Source organism: Dipodomys spectabilis, unplaced genomic scaffold (assembly GCF_019054845.1).
Source record: "Dipodomys spectabilis isolate Male_0828 unplaced genomic scaffold, ASM1905484v1 ptg000391l, whole genome shotgun sequence".
Classification (NCBI taxonomy): domain Eukaryota; kingdom Metazoa; phylum Chordata; class Mammalia; order Rodentia; family Heteromyidae; genus Dipodomys; species Dipodomys spectabilis.
This window is the reverse complement of record NW_024871068.1, coordinates 126,855-149,968: the sequence shown is the minus strand read 5'-3', so window position 1 is coordinate 149,968 and position 23,114 is coordinate 126,855. Positions and strand designations below refer to the sequence as shown.

The window sequence follows — 23,114 nt, the reverse complement described above, 5'->3', positions numbered from 1 at the left end:
TCTCAGGATCTCCCGCCACTCCCTCCTCTTAGGGGGACTGAATTCAAGCCTCAGTCCTGGAAAAGTTACTCCTTATATACATTTTAACAAAAGGATTTATACTTCCGTTCAGATGTTCAGTCCATATTGTGTTTGGTGCGTTTATTCATTTTATTTCTTGTTTTATTAATTTATTTCCCATTTGTTGTATTGACTCTTATGACACTTATACCATTTATTACATTGTTTACATCCTATCACATAGAATCTAGATTTTAGATGTGTTCTCCATCATGCCTGGCAGTGCTAAGATCTGAACTCAGGGCCTAGCAGGCCCAATTCATGAATGGGTGAGTTTGAGCATGGCAGCCTCTAGCCAATGAAGCTGTCAAGTGGTTCCCAGGCACTGAGATCGACCCCCAGGTTTGGCCGAAACAGCAATACATGGATAGGCAGACGGTGGTATATAAAGTAATATATATTGTTAAAGAGTGCCAGCGCCGTCTATCTATGATTGAATGACGCCTACTGCGCTCCTACCAACTCTTAAGTATTTATTATACTACCATTGAAGGAATAATATTCTTTTCATGCTTAATAAACTATACGTTAAACTCAATCAACATTCTAGGACTATTGCATCCAATTTTAGACTAGACGGATGCATGAACTACTCATTCAATGGATATTCCCATGCATAGGAATGAGTCTCTTGTGATATCCTGCCATTGGTGTCAGGACTGGGATTTGAACCCAGGGCCTATGTTCACAGGTTGTCCTATGGCTTCACTGATAGCCCACAAGCCATCAGCAATGGCAGGTCATATCTACTTTGCAGCCATGTCATTCAAACCCAGGATGGTCACTGTGCAAAGAAAAAAATAATAAAACCCCAGCCCCCTGAAGGTTGCCACTTTTTCTGCTTTCCAGGTTTTTTTTTCTTCCAGAAAGCCCCCTGGGCCTAGGATCTTAGGATCAGCTATGGTTCCGGAGGCTGCACCCGAGCCTAGGGAGATCCAAGCTGAGGCAGAGTTTCCATGACCTGAGTTCAAGCCCCATGGTTGGCCAAAAAAAAAAGAAATATTTAGCTAAATTAAAAAAATAAAGCTCCCTAGTTTGGAATTTCAGCTAGTTTTATTTCCTAGCCTGGTATTTGAACTCAGGGTCTTGGTAAATCTGTAGCAATGTCAGGGAAGACTTGCTACTACTTGAGTTCAAATCTTGTGCCAAACAAAAACGAAAAACTAACTCACTGACCTAAGCAGGGGGAGGTAGTTGTGGATATGGGAAGGAAGGTATGGTAGGGGGAAAACAAAGGAGGAGGTAACAATGCTCAATATGAAATTTACTCATTACCTTACTCTTGTACAATATTTTTACAATAAAAAACGAACAAAGACAAACAATGTAGTTCTCAGAGAAGCACTTTGGAGGTAAGAGAAGGATTTCTGACTGAATAGCTGTACAAAATTCTACACTTCTTAAAATATTCAGTATGGAACTGAATAAACATAACTGGTTCCATTAAAAATTATGTCAGTGTGTTGGAACTGGGGCCAGTATTTTTGCCATTGCTAGGATTTGAGCTCACCATCCAGGTAACTATTTTGCATCATGGGTGAAGGCGAAGCTTACTGTCCATGAGGAAAGAAATTCAGGCTAGAGTTCCCAGGGCCTGAATGAAGGCCCTGCAATGGAAAAAATATCTCTATACATGTGTATTATATGATATGTATACTTACATATGTATGTTAATTTCATATTATGATGAAGGTGGATCAGTGGTAGAGCGTTTGCCTTGCATGCCTGAGGCCCTGGGTTCGATCCCTTAGCACCTCATAAGCAAAAAGAAAAAATCCAGAAGTGGCGCTGTGGCTCAAGTGGTAGAGTGCTAGCCTTGAGCTGAAGAGCTGAGGGACAGCACCCAGGCCCAGAGTTAAAGCCACACAACCGGACCCCCCCCCCCCAGAAAAAGAATGATTTTGTATTTTATTTTTCTTTGATTCATTTATTTATTGATTACTGTATTTGTACCCAATAATTTAGGACATTGACTCATTTTCATTAATATTTTATTAAGTGTTGAAACATAATACATAATTAAATGGAAGCATTTGTCACAGTCTTCACATGATTAAAGTCTCTCACAAGTATGAGCTTTGTCTTATTTATCTTTGGAACCTTCCTATCAGGTTTTCTTTAGATGATTTATACTCAGAAGCCTTTTCTTGAGGATAGGCAAGTGAGGGATAAAATTGTGTGGGTGGGGCTAGAAATGTGGCTTAGTGGTAAATTGCTTGCTCAGCATGCATGAATACCAGGGTTTGAATCCTCAGTGCCACATACTCAGAAAAAGCCAGAAGCTGTGGAGTAGCTCAAGTGGCTTTTCTTGAGAAAAAGAAGCTCAGAGAGAGTACCCAGGCCCTAAAATCAAGCCCCAGGACTGTCAAAAACAATAAGCCAGATGCCAGTGGCTCATAAATGGATCAGTAGCTTCTCCTGAGGCTGAGAGCTGAAGACCACAGTCCAAAGGAAAGCCTGTTAGATTCTTATCTCCAGTGAACCACCAAAAGAACCCATCTAGCATTTTGGATTAAGTGGTAGAGTGTTCACCTTGAGCTGAAGGGCTCAGGGTCAGTGCCCAGACTAGAGTTCGAGACTCACAACTGGAAAAAAAGTGAGGGTTAATTAAAATACTTTTCCTATTTGCTAATTACGAGAACATTCTTTGGAAGATGAACACTGATGTACACCAGAATTGGAGTCAAGGTTCAAGTGTAGCACATACATATGCCCATCCTCTCAGACTGTAGCATTGTAATATTGTGTCCTATAGGGTTCTTAAAAGTCCAAGGTTAAAAGGCTTATTATGCTCCACAAGCCCTTTGTGATAAGCAGTTGAATTGTATTGTCAATGTCATTATAGTTCTGAACCTAGCAGAGCACAAGTAGCTCATGCCCATCACCCTAGGTCAGGAGGTTGAGGTCTCAGGATCACAGGGTGAAGCCAGCCAAAGGAAGAAATCTATGACAAAATGACTTCCACTTCTGAAAGGTCAGATGTTCAAGAGCTTCTTGTGTTTCCCTTGGTGATGAGAATTTACTTGCACATTAAATGTTCTTAGAGTTCTCGAGCTATAGAAGAAGGAAAGAAACATTATTGACCTGTCCTGGATTCAAATGAAGTTCTCAGGATCCAAGCCCTAGCTCTGATAGCAGGAAGAACTCCAGTGTAACTCTGTAATTGAAGGACAGAAAACAGTTTCAAAAGCCAGGCTAGGTGCAGAGACCAGGCCTACAGGATTAGGAGGCAGAATGTACACACTCAACAGGGAAGTGAGCTGCAAAACCACTTCATTTATTCCAGGCACAAGCAGCAATGGGGAAAACCTGCAACATTTGATAAAGTTACACCAGGGTCAGGCTTTACTCAGCCTCTTCAAACAATGACTAATTAACCTTCCTCCCTCATGTGAAGGGAGCCTCAGGCTACCGTTAGGTTACCAATAGAGAGCCAGTTTAGTGAGGGAGAGGGGAGGAATAGAGTAAACAAAACCCTGCTCGCTGGTATTAGGGAGTGGGTTTTTGACTCTCCATCTATCAGATTTGAAGACCCTTGTGTCTCTGCCAGTCCATTCTCCTTCCTTCATTCTCCACATAATTAATGCAAATCCCCAGACTAACTAAAGGCAGGACTGTTTCTATTTTGTCTCCAAGCACATGAGTTAGAACCTAGCTCTGCCCTCTTGACTCTGGGGCCCTTGGTTGCCTGAGAAGTGGGAAAGAGACAGTCTTCCTGCTCTGGGGTTATGTGAAGGCACACTGCAAAAGGCCTCCTGACTGGGAAGTGTTCCCTTCTTTTCTCCTGACGTCCAAACATTAATCTATCATCTTCCTTCCTTCCTTCCTTCCTTCCTTCCTTCCTTCCTTCCTTCCTTCCTTCCTTCCTTCCTTCCTTCCTTCCTTCCTTCCTTCTTTCTTTCTTTCTTTCTTTCTTTCTTTCTTTCTTTCTTTCTTTCTTTCTTTCTTTCTTTCTTTCTTTCTCTCTTCCTATCTATCTATCTACCTAACTACCTAGGTATCTCTTTGCCAGGTCTTGGGTTGAACTTAAGGCCTGGGCACTGTCTGTAGCACTCTACTACTTGAGCCACAACACCAATTCTGGCCTTTTCTGTGTATGTGCTTCTGAGGAATCGTACCCAGGGCTTCTTGCATGCTAGGCAAGCACTCTCTCACTAATCCACATTCCCAGACCCCTCATATTTTTCTTAATGGTAGTTTTTACGTAAGTATGCTACCATTTTATGTCCCCAAGTTTAATTTTCTGAAGACTGGTTACTTCTAAAAAATCCTATTTTCTGTTCCCCTGCCTGATTTGTGACTGTTCCTGCATTGTCCTCATAATAAAATGCTAATAAAGACTGCTGAGATCTTCAGTGTGCATCATATAAAGACACAGGCCTGGAACCCTGGAAGAGAAAGCAATGGTCCTGATATGAAGAGGATGATGCAGTAGGCGCAAGGATTATATCTGAAAAATAAATAAATAAATAAATAAAAGAAGCATCATTGCATACAGTGTGTTTGAACTCAGGGAGGTAATATACACACATAAATAAGTAGGGCACTGATACATAAACGTGGCCTTCTCTTTTTGAAAAATTTTTTGAGGCTATCCCATGGCTTAAACTCAGGGTCTGATGCATTCCTCAGCTGTTTTTCCCAAGGCTGCGGCTTTACCACTGCCACAGCTCCACTACCAGCCATCTGGTGGTGAATCGGACATAAGTGCCTCCCAGGCTTTCCTGCCTGGTCTAGCCTGTTTCTCCTGCTCAACTTTCTCTCTCAAAGCTCGGTCCCTACCTTCTGGGCCACTGCTCCACTTCTGGTTTTCTGGTGGTTTATTGGACATAAGAGTCTCACAGACTTCCTGCTAAGGCTGACTTTGAAGGGTGATCTCCCAAAAAGGTTTCAAGCGGCTTTCCTCAGGGACTCACCAAGGAGCCCCTCCACACAAACCTGTAGTCTAAATCTCAAGAGGCACTAGAGAAAAGTGATGCATGAAGATGCTTCTAGTGTATTCTAGATACTTAAGGTTGGAGACACACAGCACTCCTAATTATTAGATCATTTTGTAGGCAAAAGAAGCAATGCAGACAGTATAAGGATCGCTCTAGCTTTTGGTCCGCCCATCTTGAGACAGTAAATTGTTGTAGCTCAATGCTAACTGGCAGAGCTGGCATGTCCTGTGGACATTTGCTCCCAAATCCTGTGACACTCATTTCTCACTTTTGGTTTCAAACCTATGAACAGATGGTAAGAGGAGGAGAGAAAATCTTTATTAGAGAAAGCAGCTATAAAGGACATTGGGTAGTTAACCTATAAATTCATAACACTGGTATGACCCTGTTAAGAAGTCAGCTTTCCAGATTAAAAAATGAAGAAGAAAAGAAAGAAGGTGCCAGTGGCTTCTCATTGTAATCTCAGCTCCTTAGTAGGCTGAGATGTAGAGAATCTGAGTTTGAATCCAGCCAGCGTAGGAATGTCTATGACACTGTTATTTCTAAGAGATCACAGAAAAACCCAGAAGTGGGATTTTGATTCAAGGTTAATGCACTACCCTTGAGCAAAAGGATCTCAGGAACAATACTTAGGCTCATAGTTCAACACCAGGACCTGCCCCCTCAAAAAGAACCTGTACTTCCATATCTTTGTGTATGTATGTATTATTCCTATAGGTGAAGCTCCAGAGTAGGTATGATGAATGGCACCAATCTAGAAAATTTGTATCCAATAAAATGATTTCATAACAGAGACTGATTTCATGACAGTGCATGTTCTGCGACTCCCCTCACTGTTTCCAGTATAGCCTGAGGGTTTCTCTGCATCCCAGGCCTGCTGGAAGAAGTCTCTCTCATTGTCTGGACAGGCAGACAAAAGGCCTAAGTTCTGTACAGCAGTGTAACAAACAACTCCATCTGTGTCAGATAGTGAGAATGAGTGTGTGTGGGCTCTGAAGTTCAGGATAAAAGGTCTATTTTTAGCCCAATCTATTTCTTTCCCCAGTGCTCTGGTTTGACAGGAAGCCATTTGTGCCACCTCCCGTGGCAGGCCAAGTCCTGTGCACTTATCCTGCCATTGTGAGACTATATTCCCGTGTTCAGATACAGTGTTCAATATAATTCAGCACTCCTTCTGGCAGACAACTAGGGCACTGAAACTCATGAAAAGTTTCATTGAGGATGACGATGGGCCTATGATGCCTCTCCTAGGTTTCTGGAAGCTTGGGAAATCCAAGCACATACCTGATATCACAAAGCTTCCTGTCATCTAGGGCTCGTAAAGCTCTTCAGGTTTTGAAACATTTGACCTCTCCTAGTTGGGCCCTGGCTGGCTAGGTTTTGGGGTTGAAAGCAGGGCTGGGGTGCTGACCATGAGCTCAGTGTAGAAGCCCGGTGCTTTACCATTTTGTCTAACAGCATCACTTCTAGTCTGTGAGTGTGTGTGTGTGTGTGTGTGTGTGTGTGTGTGAGCCCGCGTGTGCACATTCACATACACCATTCCTGGAATTTGAACTCAGGTCCTGAGCACTGTACCTATTTTCTCTTGTATAAGGATACCCCTGTCCCACTTGAGCCACAGAGACACTTCAGGCTTCTTTTTAGTGATATGGTCCTGAGAAATCAAACCCAGGGTTTCATATATGCAAAACACTCTACACTCTACACATTCCCAACCCTCTACTTCAGGTTTGTTAGTTTGTTTCTATCTTTTCTTTATTGTTGTAGGAGTTGAAATCTGGACCTGGGTACTGTCCTTGAGCTCTTCTCCTCAAGTCTTGTGCTCTACCACTTGAGCCAAACAACACTTCAGCTTTTTGGGGGGTCAATCGGAGCTAAGTGTCTCAAGGTCTTTCCTGCCCAGGCTAGCTTTGAACCATGATCCTCAGATCTCATCCTCCTGGGTAGGTAGGATGACAGACATGAACAACAAGCACCCAGATTCCACTTCGGGTTTCTTAGTGGTGAATTGGAAATAATAGGCTTATGGAGATAATTGAAGATAATAGGTTTTTTTGTCTGGGATAGTTTGGAACCCAGATCCTCAGATCTCAGCTTCCTGAGAAGGCAGGATGACAGAACTCAGCTATAGACCCCTAGGCTGTAGCCTCTGCTACAAGGGGATCCTTGTCTCCACGTGTTGGAGTGCTAGTTATAAGCCCAAGAGTTAAGGGCCAGCACCTAGACCCTGAGTTCAAGGTTCATGAATGAGAAAAAACAAAACAAAACAATTGTCTGCAGGAGACAACTTACTAGTCCTCAGTAATACATCTTTGTCCCTGCCATGGGGACATAAATGAGCCTCCATATTCTTGTCTGCATAATCATCTCAGTTGTGGAGATGTTACAAGGACCAAAAGAAAGAATGCACCCTGTGAAGGACACAGCACATTGCACTCTTTGCATGACTCAGCACACAGCATCCTTTGAAAGACTCAGCACACAGCACCCAATGCAGGATGCAGCAAACTGCACCCTGTGATGGACTCGGCACCTAGCTCTATTCCACAAGCTTTCATTAGAATTAGGGTGCTTTTCATCAGTATCACCATTTTTTGAGGAACATTCCACAAACCACACAAGTTCACATCTAATGGTTTAGTGTGGTGTTTTTATTTTTTGGGGGGCGGGGAGGGTTAGCCATGGGGCTTGAACTCTAAACATGAGGATACTATTCTAATAACATTTGCTCAAGGCTAGAGCTCTACCACTTCAAGCCATATTTCAAAGATTCTAGCAGACTTCCTGCCATGTTTTAAAGCCCCTGAGCACCCAGGATGTGGGGATAAGCCAGGGTAACCAGGATGACGGGGATAACCCATGGATCTGGGTTGCAGCAGTTTACATCTGGCTAAGTCAGGTTAGGTGGCAGCTGTCAGCACCAGACTCCTAGATTGCCTTGTGATGAGGTCTTTGAAGTCCTGTCCTTCTTGCCCTTCTATAGTTGCAGTTAGAACATTCTACTTTTTTGGCGGCAGTCCTGGAGCTTGAGTATGGGCTTTGACCCTGTTCCTAAGGGTTTGTGCTCAAGGCTAGCACACAATTGAATGAAACACAGCAGAACTTCTGGGTTTTCTATTTATGTGGTACTGAGGAATCAAACCCAGTGCTTCGTGCTTCCTAGGTGAGCATTCAACCATTGAGCCACAGGAGTGAATGAGATATAAATAGACAGAGATTGTTGTATATAAAAATTATATACACAAAAAGAGAGATGTCTGGATATTATTAAATTATAGATAGTATTACTACCAATTATTAGGTATTAAATTATGTCTCCATTTAATGATGTGTCCCAGTTAACAATTAATAAAGCATTAATTAAAATTACTCAATATCCTGTTATTGTTTATCACATATGTATGTACATACCTACATCTAATTATGTACTTTATAGAATGAGACAGATACCTATATATTATTAAATTATGCATCATGTATTGCTACTAATTATTAGATATTTATGTTTCCATGAAATTTTTATTCTGTTAATGCTTAATAAAATATTAAACTTAATCCACGTCCTATAATTTTTGTGTCTAATTTCATCCTAGAATGATTCCCTACTAATTCAATCTGTTTTTCATTTATTGTAATGACAATTCTTCTACTTATGACATTTTTTACATTATTACATCCTATTACATAGCATATAGATTTGCATCTGAATTATACACCCTACCTGTCCCCGAGCACTTTCAAAGAAAAAGAAAACATGTTTCACGCTCGGCTTCTCATTCCACAATTACATGTTTGGCAGTTCTGGGATCTAAACTCAGGGCCTAGAAGGATCAGTTCGTGAATGGGTGACTGTCAGCACAGCAGCCTCTAGCCAATTCAGCTGCCAGGCAGTTCTTAGGCCCTGAGATTGAGCCCCGTATGTTGACCACATATTGCACTTATTGTAGTTACTCATTTTTTGCTTTATTCATTTATTTACCACTTATTTATTGACTTATTACACATGAAATATTTATTACATTTATTACATAGGATATAGTTTTGCCTATATATGAAACTTCACACCTGACACTCAGGACTTTCACAGAAAAGGAAAACGTATCACCATGGGCTTCTTACTCTATGATTCAAATTTGTTAGTGCTGGCATCTGAACTCACAGTCTACAAGGCCCAATTCATTAATGGGTAAGTGTCAGCATGCCAGCCTGGAGCATATTGAGCTGGCTAGCATTTCCATCACCTGAGATTTAGGAGTTGACAAAATAAAAACACATTGACATGCAGATTGTAGTACACAATTTAATATAGATCATTATAGAGTGCCGGAAATGTCTACACATTATTCAGCTATATAGGCTACATTGCTGCCAATTCTTGGGTATTTATTATGCCTTCATGTAATTAATATTATTGTTTTCAGCCTTAATGAATTATTAATTAAATCAACCATTGTCCTGAAACTATAGCATACATGTAATTAATAGTATTCTTTGAATGTGTCAAAAGCATACATTAAAATCAATTGGCCTCCTAAAATCACTCTAATTGTATAGTAGTATTCAGAAATAACTAATTCAACCTTGCCATTCATAATCTTCCATCGGTATTCCTATGACTATGAAGGAGACTCTTTGGATCTCTTAGGGGTCAGGACCAGGCTTCAAACACAGGGTCTATGTTGCTGTGTTGGCCTATGGTTTCCCTGGTAGCCTGCCAGCTTTCAGCAATGCCAGGTTACCAACATTTTTCAACCATGTCATTCAGACCCAGGATGGTCACCTAGCAAAGAAAAAAATGTAAAATTGGCAGCCATCTGCAAATTGCTAGTGTTTTTTCTGTTTTGCATTAAATTTTTTTTCCTGTCAGCCCAATGGCTGGTCCCAATGGACCCAGGAACCCAGGATTGGCTGTGGGTCCAGTGGCTGCACCCCTGCCTAGAGTGATCAAACCTGGGGCAGAACTGCCACTATCTAAGTTCAAGCTCAGGGCTTGACAAAATAAAAATAAATACAGGAGTTCCGGGAAGATGGCAGAGGAGAAGCTGGAGGCTAAACAAGCTCTCGCATAGAAAGCAGTTTTAGTGCTCCAGTGAACAGTCCTAAGCCAGAGAATCACACCAAGTGTGCCATCCCAGTACAGAGAGTTAGGCCAAAGAGGGAAAATCCAGGCAAGGAAACAGATCTGCGCACTTGTCAGTAGCCACACGCAGCGGCCGTAGCCACCATACCTGCAACACAGAGAGTCCAGGACAACGACGCCAAATGCAGCAGGTGAGTGGATTCTACTCAACACCAGCAAGAACTGATAAGGAGCAGACATCTTCATCCTGCAGATTGCAGACCAGAGATGACCCAAGAACCAAGACTCTGGCATGAGTAGAAGCCTGACATCCTCCCTCCTTCTCAGAGAGCAGAGGAATAAGACCACCCCTCCCCACCCCAATACCAGAGATCTCCATCTTTGATACTGACAAAGGCCTGACTGTGCAGCTAGCTCCAACTCAGGCTTTGAAAGAAAACAAGAGTCATTTAGCAGGTCACAGGAACCTATGCTGACATTCCAAGCTCAGCTACACTCAGCGAAAAGTCACCCAGCACAGCTGAGCAAGCTCCACCAGCCCCAGGAGTGGCTTTCTTCACTGGGTAAACAGAGTCAGAGGCTGCCCCTCCCTATAGTAACCTTGACAATCAATTGACATTCAGTAAACATAAACCCTGAGAACGGCTCCAAGCTGAGCTCTGTCAGTGTCTCAGAAGCTAGCCCCTCAGGGAAAAGCTACTGTTTTCTAAAAGTCCTACACCCCACCAGAAACTAGCCTCATCACAGCATCTCCAAACTAGAAGAAATAACCATCTCCCTCTTTTGTGAAACTCAAAGCAGATCTCTTTCTCGTTGAACTAGCCTGGGAGGAGGATCACAAAATTCTGGGTAAAGCAGAGCAATTTTCTGCCTGCTCAAACAAACTGACTTAAGAAACCAACCAAGCCACAGGAAAATCAAACACCACAAGCAGACCAGAGACTCAACAAGAGACAGTTACAGACACAAGGGAGATATAGGATCTACCCATCCACCCCCAAAATATCAAAGAATTCTTTTCTTGTACATTTTATAATTTTTTTAAACTTTGTAAACTTTTTAATTTTTATCTTTAAAAATTTTTTTTATTAACTCTTTTTTTCTTCCTCTTATACTTTTCATTTTAAGGGTATATGTGTGTGTGTGATTTTTTTCTTTTTTTGCTTTTTATTCATTTTTTTGTTTAGCTCTACAGACTTTTGATCCTTTTCTTTCTTTCTTTTTCTTTCTTTCTTTCCTTCTTTCTTTCTTTCCTTCTTTCTTTCTTTCCTTCTTTCTTTCTTTCTTTGTTTCTCATTCTTTCACTTTTTCTTCTCTTTCGTTCTTCTTTGTGTGACTTAATTGCTGTTCTGCTCACCCTCAGATATACCCATAGTCGATTATTAGACCTTATCCCCCATTTTGTACACACTTAATCCAGAAATTTATTACTCAGTTCAATACCTCTTAGACTTAAGTTCCTTAATAGCAGTATTACCTCTATATACCTATATAATATTTTAAACATTTTTATTTTTAAGATTTTCACATCTCATTCTATCCCTCCTCTTCTCTTATCCTATCCCCATTCTTCTCTGAATATTACATTGTTAATTTGCATAATTTATAAGTGTTTCACTTTTAATTTTTAATTTTTGTTTCTATTTTTTCTTGCCCCTTTTTTTCTCTTTTTTCTCTCTCTCTACTATCATTCTATCCAACGTATTGCCCACTTTGATATTAGGATTTATTCAGGTTAACTCTCCCTCTACATTTCCACATCCCTCTATTCCTATTTTTACCCACATATCTCCCTTAACCTAATAATGTCTGTTTGCCAAATACTTCTTTGCAGTTCGCAGCACACTAATACATAGTTGTTTGATGTTGAATAGATATATCTGTTGAACTAGATTGTATCTGCAGACTTTTTACTGTGCAACTGCAGACTTTGGTTGATGCTTGCCTTAAGATAGTGTTCTAGCGCAAAACTGGTGTTACATTCAACCCAAATGGGCAGAACAAACCTGAAAAACCCAAGAAAAATGGTAAGTCTGGGTATCTCAACTCCCACTCATGGTAATCAGGGGACAGAACAGGAAATGAATAATCCAGAGGAGAGTTTCCAAAAAGCTCTACAAACACTACTGGTAATCATGGTAAATGAAAAGATTGAAAACCTGCAAAGACTTTGTGTGAGCGTGATAGGGAGAGAGTGAGAGAAGACATACCAAAGGTCAATACAGGAATATCATGAGCCTGAGGAAGCTACTCAAAGATTGATACAGGAATTGTATGAGCAGCTTGAGAACACTCAAAGAGAAATAAAACAATGGTGTGAGCAGGCTATCAGTCAAAGAGATAGACATGAATTGTGGGAGCTGGCATAGAAGAGACAAAGAGAAAGTCATGAATGGTGTTAGGAGGCTGAGAACACTCAAAAAGAACTACAGGAATTGAGTGAACATAACGAAGCTAATCAACGAGTGATACAGAAATTGAGAGAACGGGATGAGAATACACAAAGATCACTAAAGGCATCCATGGAATCCATAAATAGAGAGCTGAAAGAAGTCAGGAAGTCCACAAAGGGAATGCTAACTGGAACCCAACAGAAGGAATGATAGTCCAAGGAAACCATAACCAATCAATTAAGAGACGAGAATAAACTCTGAACACTAAATTAAGGAAGTAAAGAAGTTAATACAAGATCTAAAACAAACCTCCAACAAAGAATTGGAAGCCATCAAAGCCAACCAACTAGAAGGAAAAGAAATAAATAACAAAGTTGAAAGTCTTGATAGTAGATTGACTCTCGGGGAGTGAAGACAGTGTAGATATTATAGAGAAAGAACATACAACCATTCAAGAAAAATCCAAGAAATATGCTAGATCTATTCAACACATGGAAGACACCATCAGAAGGCCTAATCTGAGGATAATGGGTGTAGAGGAGCACCTAGAAATAGAAGTTAATGGTCTAGGAAATTTGGTTAACAGGATCCTAGCATAGAACTTCCCCAAAATGCAAAAAGAAAGACCTATTAAGATACAAGAAGCTTTTAAAAATACAAATAGACCTGGCCAAAACAGGACATCCCACTCTCACAGTATAATCCTTGCAGGATCAATTCAGACCAAGGAAAACGTCCTTAAAGCTGTCAAGGAGAAAAGATCAATCACCTATAAAGGGAAACCAATTAGAATCACCTCAGATTTCTCAGCAGAGACAATTAAAGCAAGAAGATCTTGGAATGATGTATGCCATGCCCTAATGACAAACAAATATCAACCAAGAATAATATACCCAGCTAAACTCTCCTTCATAACCCAAGGTCAAAGAAAGTCCTTCCATAGCAAAGAAAAATTGAAATAATTTATCTCCACTAAACCAGCCCTACAAAAGATTCTTAAAGATGTCCTACACATAGAAAACCAACAAGACCACAATAAAGGCTAAGAAACTAAATCCAAACTGAGAATCCAAGAAGCATAGGAAGAACTCAGTTGCCTTAGCCCCCAAGAAGGTGGATAAAATGGCAGGAACTCCCTAATACCTCTCAGTCCTATATCTCAACATTACTGAACTTAACTCTCCAATTAAGCGACATAGACTGTCTAGTTCGATTAAAAAGCAAGATCCTTCCATCTGCTGCCCTCAGGATTCATGTCTTGCCCATAAAAACAAAAACATTTTCAATATGAAAGTTTGGAACAAAATCTACCTAGCAAACAGCCCCCATTATCAAGTGGGAGTTGCAATACTAATATCAGATAAAATAGACTTCAAATTAAAACTAGTGAGAAGAGATAAAGAAGGTCACTACACACTAATTAAGGGAAATCTCCTTCTGGAGGATATTACAATTCTAAATATCTTTTCGCCAAACAACGGAGAACCCAAATTTATCCAAGAAACACTATTTTCCCTCAAATCCCACATAGATCCAAGGACATTAATTGTAGGGGACGTTAACACACCACTTTCCCCACTAGATAGATCAACTCGGCAAAAACTCAAAAGGGAAACTGCAGACCTAAACAACTGCATAAATCAATTAGCTTTAACACACACCTACCAAATATTTCAATCAGCAACATCAGAATACATGGTTTTCTCAGCAGCACATGGAACATTTTCCAAAACATTTTAGGCCACAAAGCAAACTTGTCCACATTCAGATACATTGAATTTATACCTTGCATTCTCTAGGAACACAAGGGAATAAAATTAGAACTCAACACTAAAAACCACCAAAGAGGGTCCTGTAACAACGCAAAGAGCCGGATAAACACACTGCTGAATCACGATTGGTTAATGGAAGAGATTAGAATGGAAATTCAAGTGTTCATATTATTCAACAAAAATGAGCACACAAAATACCAGCTCCTCTGTGAAACAGCAACGGCAGTACTCAGAGGCAAGTTTATAGCTGTCAGTTCTTACATCAACCAATTGGAGAGATCTGAAACCAACAATTGAATGAGACATCTGAGCCTCCTTGTAAAAGGGCAGTAAAATAAACCCCAATCCAGTAGATGGAAACAAATAATTAAAATTAAATCAGAATTAAATGAATTAGAATGAAAAAAAAAACACAGAAAGTATCAACACAACAAAGAGTTGGTTCTTCGAAAAAATCAATGAAATTGACAGACGCTTAGCAAATCTTATCAGAAAAAGAAGAGAACACATTCATAATATGTATTATAATGTAGGTCAGTTGGTAGGAAAGGAAGTGGAAAACAATACTACATCCAATGAAGCTGACATTCCTATTACATCACTAAGGAAGTAGTGTTAAGACCTGCAGGACTCATAGGGTTGTTGCATGTGACATTACTATGTAAAACACTATTAACGCTCATCTCAGACATCTATAACGTTCTGCTTCCATTTTCAAGGTCAAAAGCCAAATATCTATGACTTTTTATTAATTGGGTATGTTTCCTAGGAAGGAAGAAGGAGGATTTGGTAGGTGATGATGGAAAAATATGTATATTAGCTCGTGTACAAATTTTTTGCTGTTTTATTTATTTATTTTTCTTCTTTATATTATTTTTTTATTGTGAAAATACTTTACAGAAGGGTTACAATTACATGGGCAAGATAATGAGTACATTTCTTATCAAGCATTGTAGTCTCCTCCTTTGATTCCCCTTCCCATCCCTTCCCATCCTCCCTCCGCACCCCAACCCAATCCTCCTCGCTACCTCCCCCACCAAAGTTGTAAAGTTCATTTTTTGACATATCGACTTGTACATTGTTGCAATTGGTCCACTTGTATGCCTATTTAAACGATTTTTTGCAGTTTTAAAAAGTGCTACTGATGAACTCACACTTACATCTAATTGACTTGCTGTCTGCACAAGATGCATATAAATGAAGATATTTATTCTGGTGGATAGTCACATATATTAACAAAATCAATTCTGGAAAAGAAAAGATACTAGGTAAGAAATTATAAAATATTGTCTATAAAATGGTTTATTTTCTTAGAGAACAAAAGTTAGTATTGAAATGATTAGTCCAGCTTTCTTTGAGATTTTATGCTGTCTCAGTATCAAAATGTTCTCTAATTCCTGTAACATCCAAGCATAAAAGACATGATTTGAAGATCTCAGTAGTTTTAGAAACAAGGGTACATAATACCTTCCTTCCTGCAGAGACATGTGAGCACAAGTATGATTGATTGTATTATAGTTCTCTTTATCTCAAGTGTTGCATATCTTGGTATATTACTCTATGTCTTGCATCAGCTTCTGTAGGTGAGATTTACCTCTACCTGCAATGTCAAAATGGGTTATGTGACTTTCTTCAGTTTACAAAAGTGAACCAGAATTGGAGAAAGACTATTTCTAGGTGAAGATTTCTATCTCATTGTCTGTGTCTAAAAGCTGACTTGTTTTCCCTTAGCCATAATAATAGCATATTTCAGAGTGAGTCTTCCTTCAATTTATATACTGGAAGAAGATAGCATGTGAAATTGAAGCAAAACTCAAATTCAGCCTCATACATATAACACAGGCAGAATTAAGCTAATATTAGAATGTGATATTAAGATGTTAGTTTCTTACCATCCTTGTATACCATTATGATAGTTGACTATAGCACACCAGAATTTAACAAATCCTAACCAAGAACTTAACAAATAGATAAAATTTCCTGTTGGAAATTATTACAATATTTTATAAATAAGCATTCTCTATGTGATCACTTGTAGGGTTATCTTTTCTATAGATGGGTTTAATCACTCTAGAGCACTGTATCTAATATCTATTATCATTATCCAGACCTTGTGATTGTGATGAGGATGAATAAAATATCTAGATTTCTTCTTCTCTTTTCCTCTTCTCCTATTTCTAGTGTGAATTCTCATCCTTTCTCCAAATTCTATTAATAAAGAAAGATGACACATTGTGTATTTCAACCAAAAGGCTTCAAATCAAGAATTTCATTCTTTCAGAAACAGATGAATTAAATCAGAGTGGCTCAAGGAAGAATAAAAACAAGATTTTTTTTCCCCTTTCTGGCTTCCACCTTAGAGTATGAACATGACTCTAAATATCTAATAAACCATTTCCCTCGACTAATTTTTTAAAATATAGTTTTTTAAATAAATGATAATTTAAAAATAAATAGTAATTTGTTGTTTGTTTTTGGGAGGCATGAAATAAGACTGCATTAACAATGTGTGAGTTGAGAGACTAAATTATATCAGAATCTAAACATAATGAAAAATAGACGATTTTAAGATAAATCGCTTGTAGATATATTTTTAATATGATATACCCACAAAGTCATCTACTTTCTTCTTTTCCTCTCCATGCTGATTCAACTTCAATAAGCAGTTCATGTAATTCAAATGGCTGCCTTTCTTTCAAAAATAGATTAGACCCAAAAAAGTTAGAAAAAGAAAACCAGTATTGGGTGATGCATTCTTTAAAAATAGCAGTCAAATAAATATTAACGATAATTCCAAAATAATAACAACCAAATGCTCTTGAAAAGAGAAGATTGTGTTCAGAATATATAAAAAGTGATAGTGCCAGAACTGCTTCAGGCATTTAGGATTTCTAGTACATGACAATGTTTTAATCAGGATTAATTGCTTTCAGGGACTAAATTTTTTCTAGTTATATTTCATTGAAGAAATATAATATGTAGAGTGGTTAAGGAAGGTGAAGAATTTTTAAAAATTAAATTTACAGGGAGTCAGGCCTACCTTGCCCCAAAACCCTTCTCCTATCCCCCCTCAGTCGCGTCTCATTGTCCCTCGGTTTCCAAACCAATGCCTGACGCTAACAGTGACTCACAATTACAAAAACCAAAAGCTATATACACGGTTCTTTCTAACCTCAGATCCCAAAGGCCCAATGATGCTGTCCTTCCCCCGGAGGACTAGGCCACTTTAGAAGAGGAGGCTGCTAGATACCATGCCTCAGACTGGCCCCCTCTAAACCCCTTGGGCATGCAACCTTCTCCCTATAAAACAGCCCCTCCCTTCTGTGCCCCTGCCTTGGCCTCTTCAACAGATCTTGAGGAGGTCACCAGACAAGCCACAGTTAATCTTTCCCGGGAAGCCCAGTCCTTAAGGGCCCTACTTCAGGCCAAGAAAGAAAAGGCCCAACTATTACAACTATATAAACTGGACCTAGAAATTAGGAACACAAATTTACAAAAATTAATGACAAAAAAGAAAAAGATCCTTCATGCTTTTCCAGTCACTCTGTCTCAAATTAGAGCCATTTCGGAAAATCTAAAAGGAGAATCTGATGATCAAGAGACTGAGGCAGATGACAGAGAGGAAGAGCGGGAGGGAGGACCCAAGTGTGATGACTCAAATGGGGAAGAGAAAGGAGGAGAGCATCTGGTTATTAGAGCTCAAAAATACCATCACCTTAAATTTAGACATATTAAAGAATTAAAAAATGCTGTTTCCTTGTACAGCCCTACCGCTCCTTTTACCATTTCTCTTTTGGAATCATTGAGCGAGGACTGGCTTACAGTAAATGACTGGGCCATGCTAACCAAGGCTACTTTAACACGAGGAGCTTTTCTTTTATGGAAGGCTGATTATGGTGAAAGGTGCCAGGATATAGCTCGTTGTAACACATCTGCTGGTTGTCACTCTAAGTCCTGGACCATAGAAAAATTGATGGGCAATAAGCCATTTGATACTAATGAAAAACAGGCTAAATTTCCCCCAGGATTGCTTGTTCAGATTCAACACGCTGCCCTTAGGGCCTGGAAAAACCTCCCTTCTCAAGGGTCCGCTGTTACCTCCTTGGCCAAAGTTCTACAGGGACCCCATGAATCTTACAGTGAGTTCATTGGACACCTTACAGAGGCTGCCGAGTGCCTTATGGGAAAGGAAGAAACTGATAATGAGCTTATTAAACATCTTGCTTTTGAAAATGCCAATTCTGCTTGCCAAACGGCTTTATGTCCCCACCGCCGTGGCAAAACCATTACTGACTCTATCAGACTTTGCTCTAATGTTGACCCCGCCTCGCGCAACATCGGCCTGGCCATAGGCGCTGCCCTTAAGGATTTTACTCAGAGCCAAAAACCTAAAACCTGCTTTAATTGTAAACAGCCTGGCCATTTTTCAAAGGACTGTATGACCCCCAAGCCTGAAAAACCACCCCCTCTGTCTTTATGCCCAACATGCAAACGGGTCATACATTGGGCCTCCGAATGTCGCTCCAAAACCAATATCCAGGGCAATCCCCTACCACCCAAACAGGGAAACTTTTTCTGGGGTCTGCCCCAGGGCCGCAAAATCAAAACAGGACAGAACCCTGGAGCTGTCAGGTTCGTCCCCCAAGTGACCCCTCACGCACCATCAGCGCCCTCATATGGGCAACCACAGGAAGTGCAGGATTGGACCTCTGTGCCTCCTCCCACACAATATTGACCCCCGAGTTAGGAAATCAGATTCTTTCCACAGGAGTGTTTGGTCCACCGCCCCCAAACACCTTTGGTCTCATTCTGGGGTGTGGTAGTGCTGTTTTTCAGGGCCTTAGTATTTCCCCTGGGGTTATGACAAGGACTATGAGGGAGAGATTAAGTTACTGGCTACTGCTTCTCAGGGGCCAGTCAAAAGTTTTTCCTGGACAAAGAATTGCTCAATTAATATTGCTTCCCCTTGATAAGACAAACCCTAGCCTTACACAAAAGAGAGGATCCAGAGGCTTTAGGTCTTCAGATGCTTACTGGGTCCAGGAGATTACTCAGGACCGGCCTCTCTTCAAGCTAAAATTAGATGGGGAAAAATTTGAAGGCCTTATGGATATGGGTGCTGATGCTACAATTATTTCTAAAAGAGACTGGTCCCCATCCTGGCCCCTTACCCCTTCCATGACTCACCTTAAAGGTATTGGACAAACCTCTAACCCATTACAGAGCTCCAAAATTTTAACCTCGGAAGGTGGAGCAAAAAATAAGGGCACAGTCCAGCTGTACGTGGTTGAGACCCTCCTGGTTAACTTGTGGGGACGTGATATTTTATCCCAAATGAAGCTTATAATGTATAGTCCAAATGAATTGGTTACTCAACAGATGCTTAACCAGGGCTTTCGCCCTAGACAAGGCTTAGGAAAACATTCTCAAGGCCCTAAAGAACCCATTCAGGTGGAGGTAAAAATCATTCCTTTCCGTATGGGCTATAAAAATTTATCCTAGGGCCGTTGACATGCCTGTACTCCATGCAGACAAAATATCCTGGAAAAGGACTGAGCCTGTATGGGTTGATCAATGGCCTTTGTCCTCTGAAAAACTGGCTACGGCTACTACAGGTACAGGTACTACAGCTACAGTACAGGAACAGCTTGCTGCAGGCCACATTGAACCCACCACATCTCCGTGGAACACTCCCATTTTTGTAATTAAAAAGAAATCAGGAAAATGGAGATTACTTCAGGATCTTAGAGAAGTAAATAAGGCCATGGTGTCCATAAGGAGCCCTTCAACCCTGACTTCCCACACCCGTGGCTATTCCCACGGGGTAGCATAAGATTGTTACTGATTTAAAGGATTGCTGTTTTACTATTCCTTTACATCCTGAGGACCGTGAATATTTTGTATTTAGTTTACCAGTAACTAATTTTAAAGGCCCTATGCCATGATTTCAGTGGAAGGTTTTTACCCCAGGGCATGGCAAATAGTCCCACATTATGCCAAAAGTTTGTAGCCCAGGTGGTGGATCCATTTAGGCAACAGGGGCCCTCCATATATTTAATTCACTATATGGATGATTTACTTTTAGCGGGCCCTGACCCTGATCAGCTTCTTTACTGCTCCCAAAGACTTTCTAAAGCCCTTACTGACACTGGCCTTCAAATTGCTCCAGATAAGATCCAGCTGGCTCCTCCCTATACATTTCTGGGCTTTGAGCTTTTTTATAAGAGGATTTTTTCACAAAAAATTCAACTTAGAACAGCCCATTTACAAACTTTAAATGATTTTCGGAGGCTTCTTGGAGACATTAACTGGCTCCAGCCATACCTTAAACTAACTACTGGTGAACTTAAACCTCTATTTGATATCCTTAAAGGGGACCCAAATCCGACCTCCAGCCGATCATTAAACCCCCAAGCCCTAGAAGCGTTGAGATTGGTAGAAACAGCCATTACAAATCAACAAATTACTTTTATTTCCTATAATAAACCCCTTCAGTACATTATATGTGCCACCAGCTTTACACCCACTGGAGTTTTTTGGCAAGAGGGACCTTTGTTTTGGGTACATTTGCCTGCCTCTCCTCCTAAGGTCCTTACACCATACACCTTCTGGGTAACAGAATTAATCAAAATGGGAAGAGAACATAGTAAAAAAAAATGTTTGGCAAAGATCCTGATAAAATAATACTGCCTTATTCTCCCACTCAAATTCAGTGGTTGATACAAAATGATGATGATTGGGCTGTGTCTTCCATTTCCCTTCAAGGAACCCTTGATAATCATTACCCTGCTAACAAACTTCTCCAGTTTTTAAGATATCAGTCCTTTGTTTTCCCCACACAAACTTCCCCTCAACCATTATCTCATGCTTTCCTGGCTTTTACTGATGGTTCCTCCAATGGTATAGCAGCTTTTACCATTGATTCTCAGACTGTTTCCCTTCAGTCCCCTTACCGTTTGGCACAATCGGTTGAGCTTTTTGCAGTTTTACAAGTGTTTATTCAACTATCTACTGTTCCTTTTAACCTGTATACTGATAGTTACTATATTGCTCATTCCATCTCCTTACTAGAAACAGTTCCTTATATTAAACCAACCACTAATGCCACCCCACTGTTTTCTTTGATTCAACAGTATATTTTAGCCAGACTTTGCCCCTTTTTTATTGGACACATTTGTGCTCATTCAGGCCTCCCTGGACTTTTAACAAAAGGCAATAATGTAATGGATCAAGCAACTCAGCTTGTTTTTCTGGTGGAACATGATCCTGTATCTCAGGCAAAAGAGGCTCACTCTTTACAGCACCTTAATGCTCAAACACTGCACCTTCTTTATAATATTTCCAGAGAACAGGCGAGGCAAATTGTAAAACAATATCATAATTGTGTCACCTTTTTGCATATTCCCCATTTAAGTGTTAACCCTAGGGGTTTGGTGCCCAATGAAATTTGGCAAATGGATGTTACACATATTCCACCTTTTGGCAGTCTTAAATATCTTCATGTTACCATTGATACATCTAGTGGCTTTATTTTTGCCAGCCTTCACACCAGGGAAGCCCTTAAAAATGTTATTGCCCACGTACTTGCCTGCTTAACTGTTATGGTAAAACCCAACGTTATTAAGACCAATAATGGCCCTGGATATACTGGAAATAACTTTCAACAATTTTGCCACCAGTTACAAATTAAACATATTACTGGGATCCCTTATAACCCTCAAGGTCAGGACATTGTTGAACCGGCTCACCAAACTTTAAAAAATACACTTCAAAAATTAAAAACGGGGAACCTTTACCCTATAAAAAGAGCTCCAGAAAACCTCCTTCATCATGCCTTGTTTGTTATTAATTTCCTAAGCTTGGACATTAACAGAAAATCTGCAGCTGATCGGCTCTGGCATCCACAAACAAGTCAAAATTATGCTACTGTTTGTTTTTTGGAAAGATCCCCTAACCCATCAATGGAAAGGTCCTGACCCCATACTAATTTGGGGCCGCGGGTCTGCCTATATATTTGACAATAAAGAGGGCGCAGCTAGATGGCTTCCAGAAAGCCTTGTTAAACCAGTTGATAACAAGACTAACTAACCCTCCATCTTCCAGGGGAAAAGAGAACCCTGAGAATCCACCCTTGGTTATTTCACATGCTGTTGCCACTGAAAATATTGATGATCCTCCACCTGCTGATGCTGGTTCCAGATGCCATTATTGAAGCTGACTCCGGTCATTGGGAATTTCAAGTTTTTGCAATAGAGTTTGACCTCCCACAACTGTTGAATAAGACCTGCTTTAAAAATAGCCAAGTAGAATTATACTTGGATGCCTGAAAACCCACTGTTCAATATATTTGGGGAACTTGTGGCAGCTGAGAACAGAGTTACGTCACAAATCATAAATACATTTGCTGGAAGCATCTGGCCAGTCAAGCAGGCAATTGTATTGCCCTTATTGGTCCTTCCCACATGAAAATTCCGGGTCCCTCAGCTCTAATTTGGAGTTGTTGCATCCTACGGGCAAAAAATGTTTTACAGGTGGCTGTAACCCGGTCAAGTATACAATTACTGACCCATTGAATCCCAAGTGGATATCAGGAATAACAGCAGGAATATGGGTGGATGGCCGAGGGCGAGACCCTTACGGGTTCGTATAAATTAAAAGGTTTGGATACCCAAACCCACTGCCTCCCCCGCTGAAGTTCTTATTCAACAGGTTGTTAATTCCTCCCAAGTTTTTTCCTCTATTGTTGCCCGATTGGATCCGGTGCATTCTTGGACCTTCTCCTTAATACTAGACATCCTTAAGAGGTCCTTTTTGCTGCTAAATACCACACGCCTGGAATTTTCACAAGGCTCCTGGCTGTGTATGGGTC

At 40.3% G+C, this 23,114-nt stretch overlaps 1 protein-coding gene across 1 annotated transcript; it reads left to right on the top strand.

Moving 5' to 3' along the window:
* The first annotated feature begins 19,117 nt into the window (after positions 1–19,117).
* On the top strand, positions 19,118–19,747 carry LOC122096801 (endogenous retrovirus group K member 6 Pro protein-like). Its single transcript, XM_042667338.1, has one exon. It carries the CDS (start codon positions 19,118–19,120, stop codon positions 19,745–19,747), a length of 630 nt encoding a protein of 209 aa, XP_042523272.1.
* Positions 19,748–23,114: the final 3,367 nt, after the last annotated feature.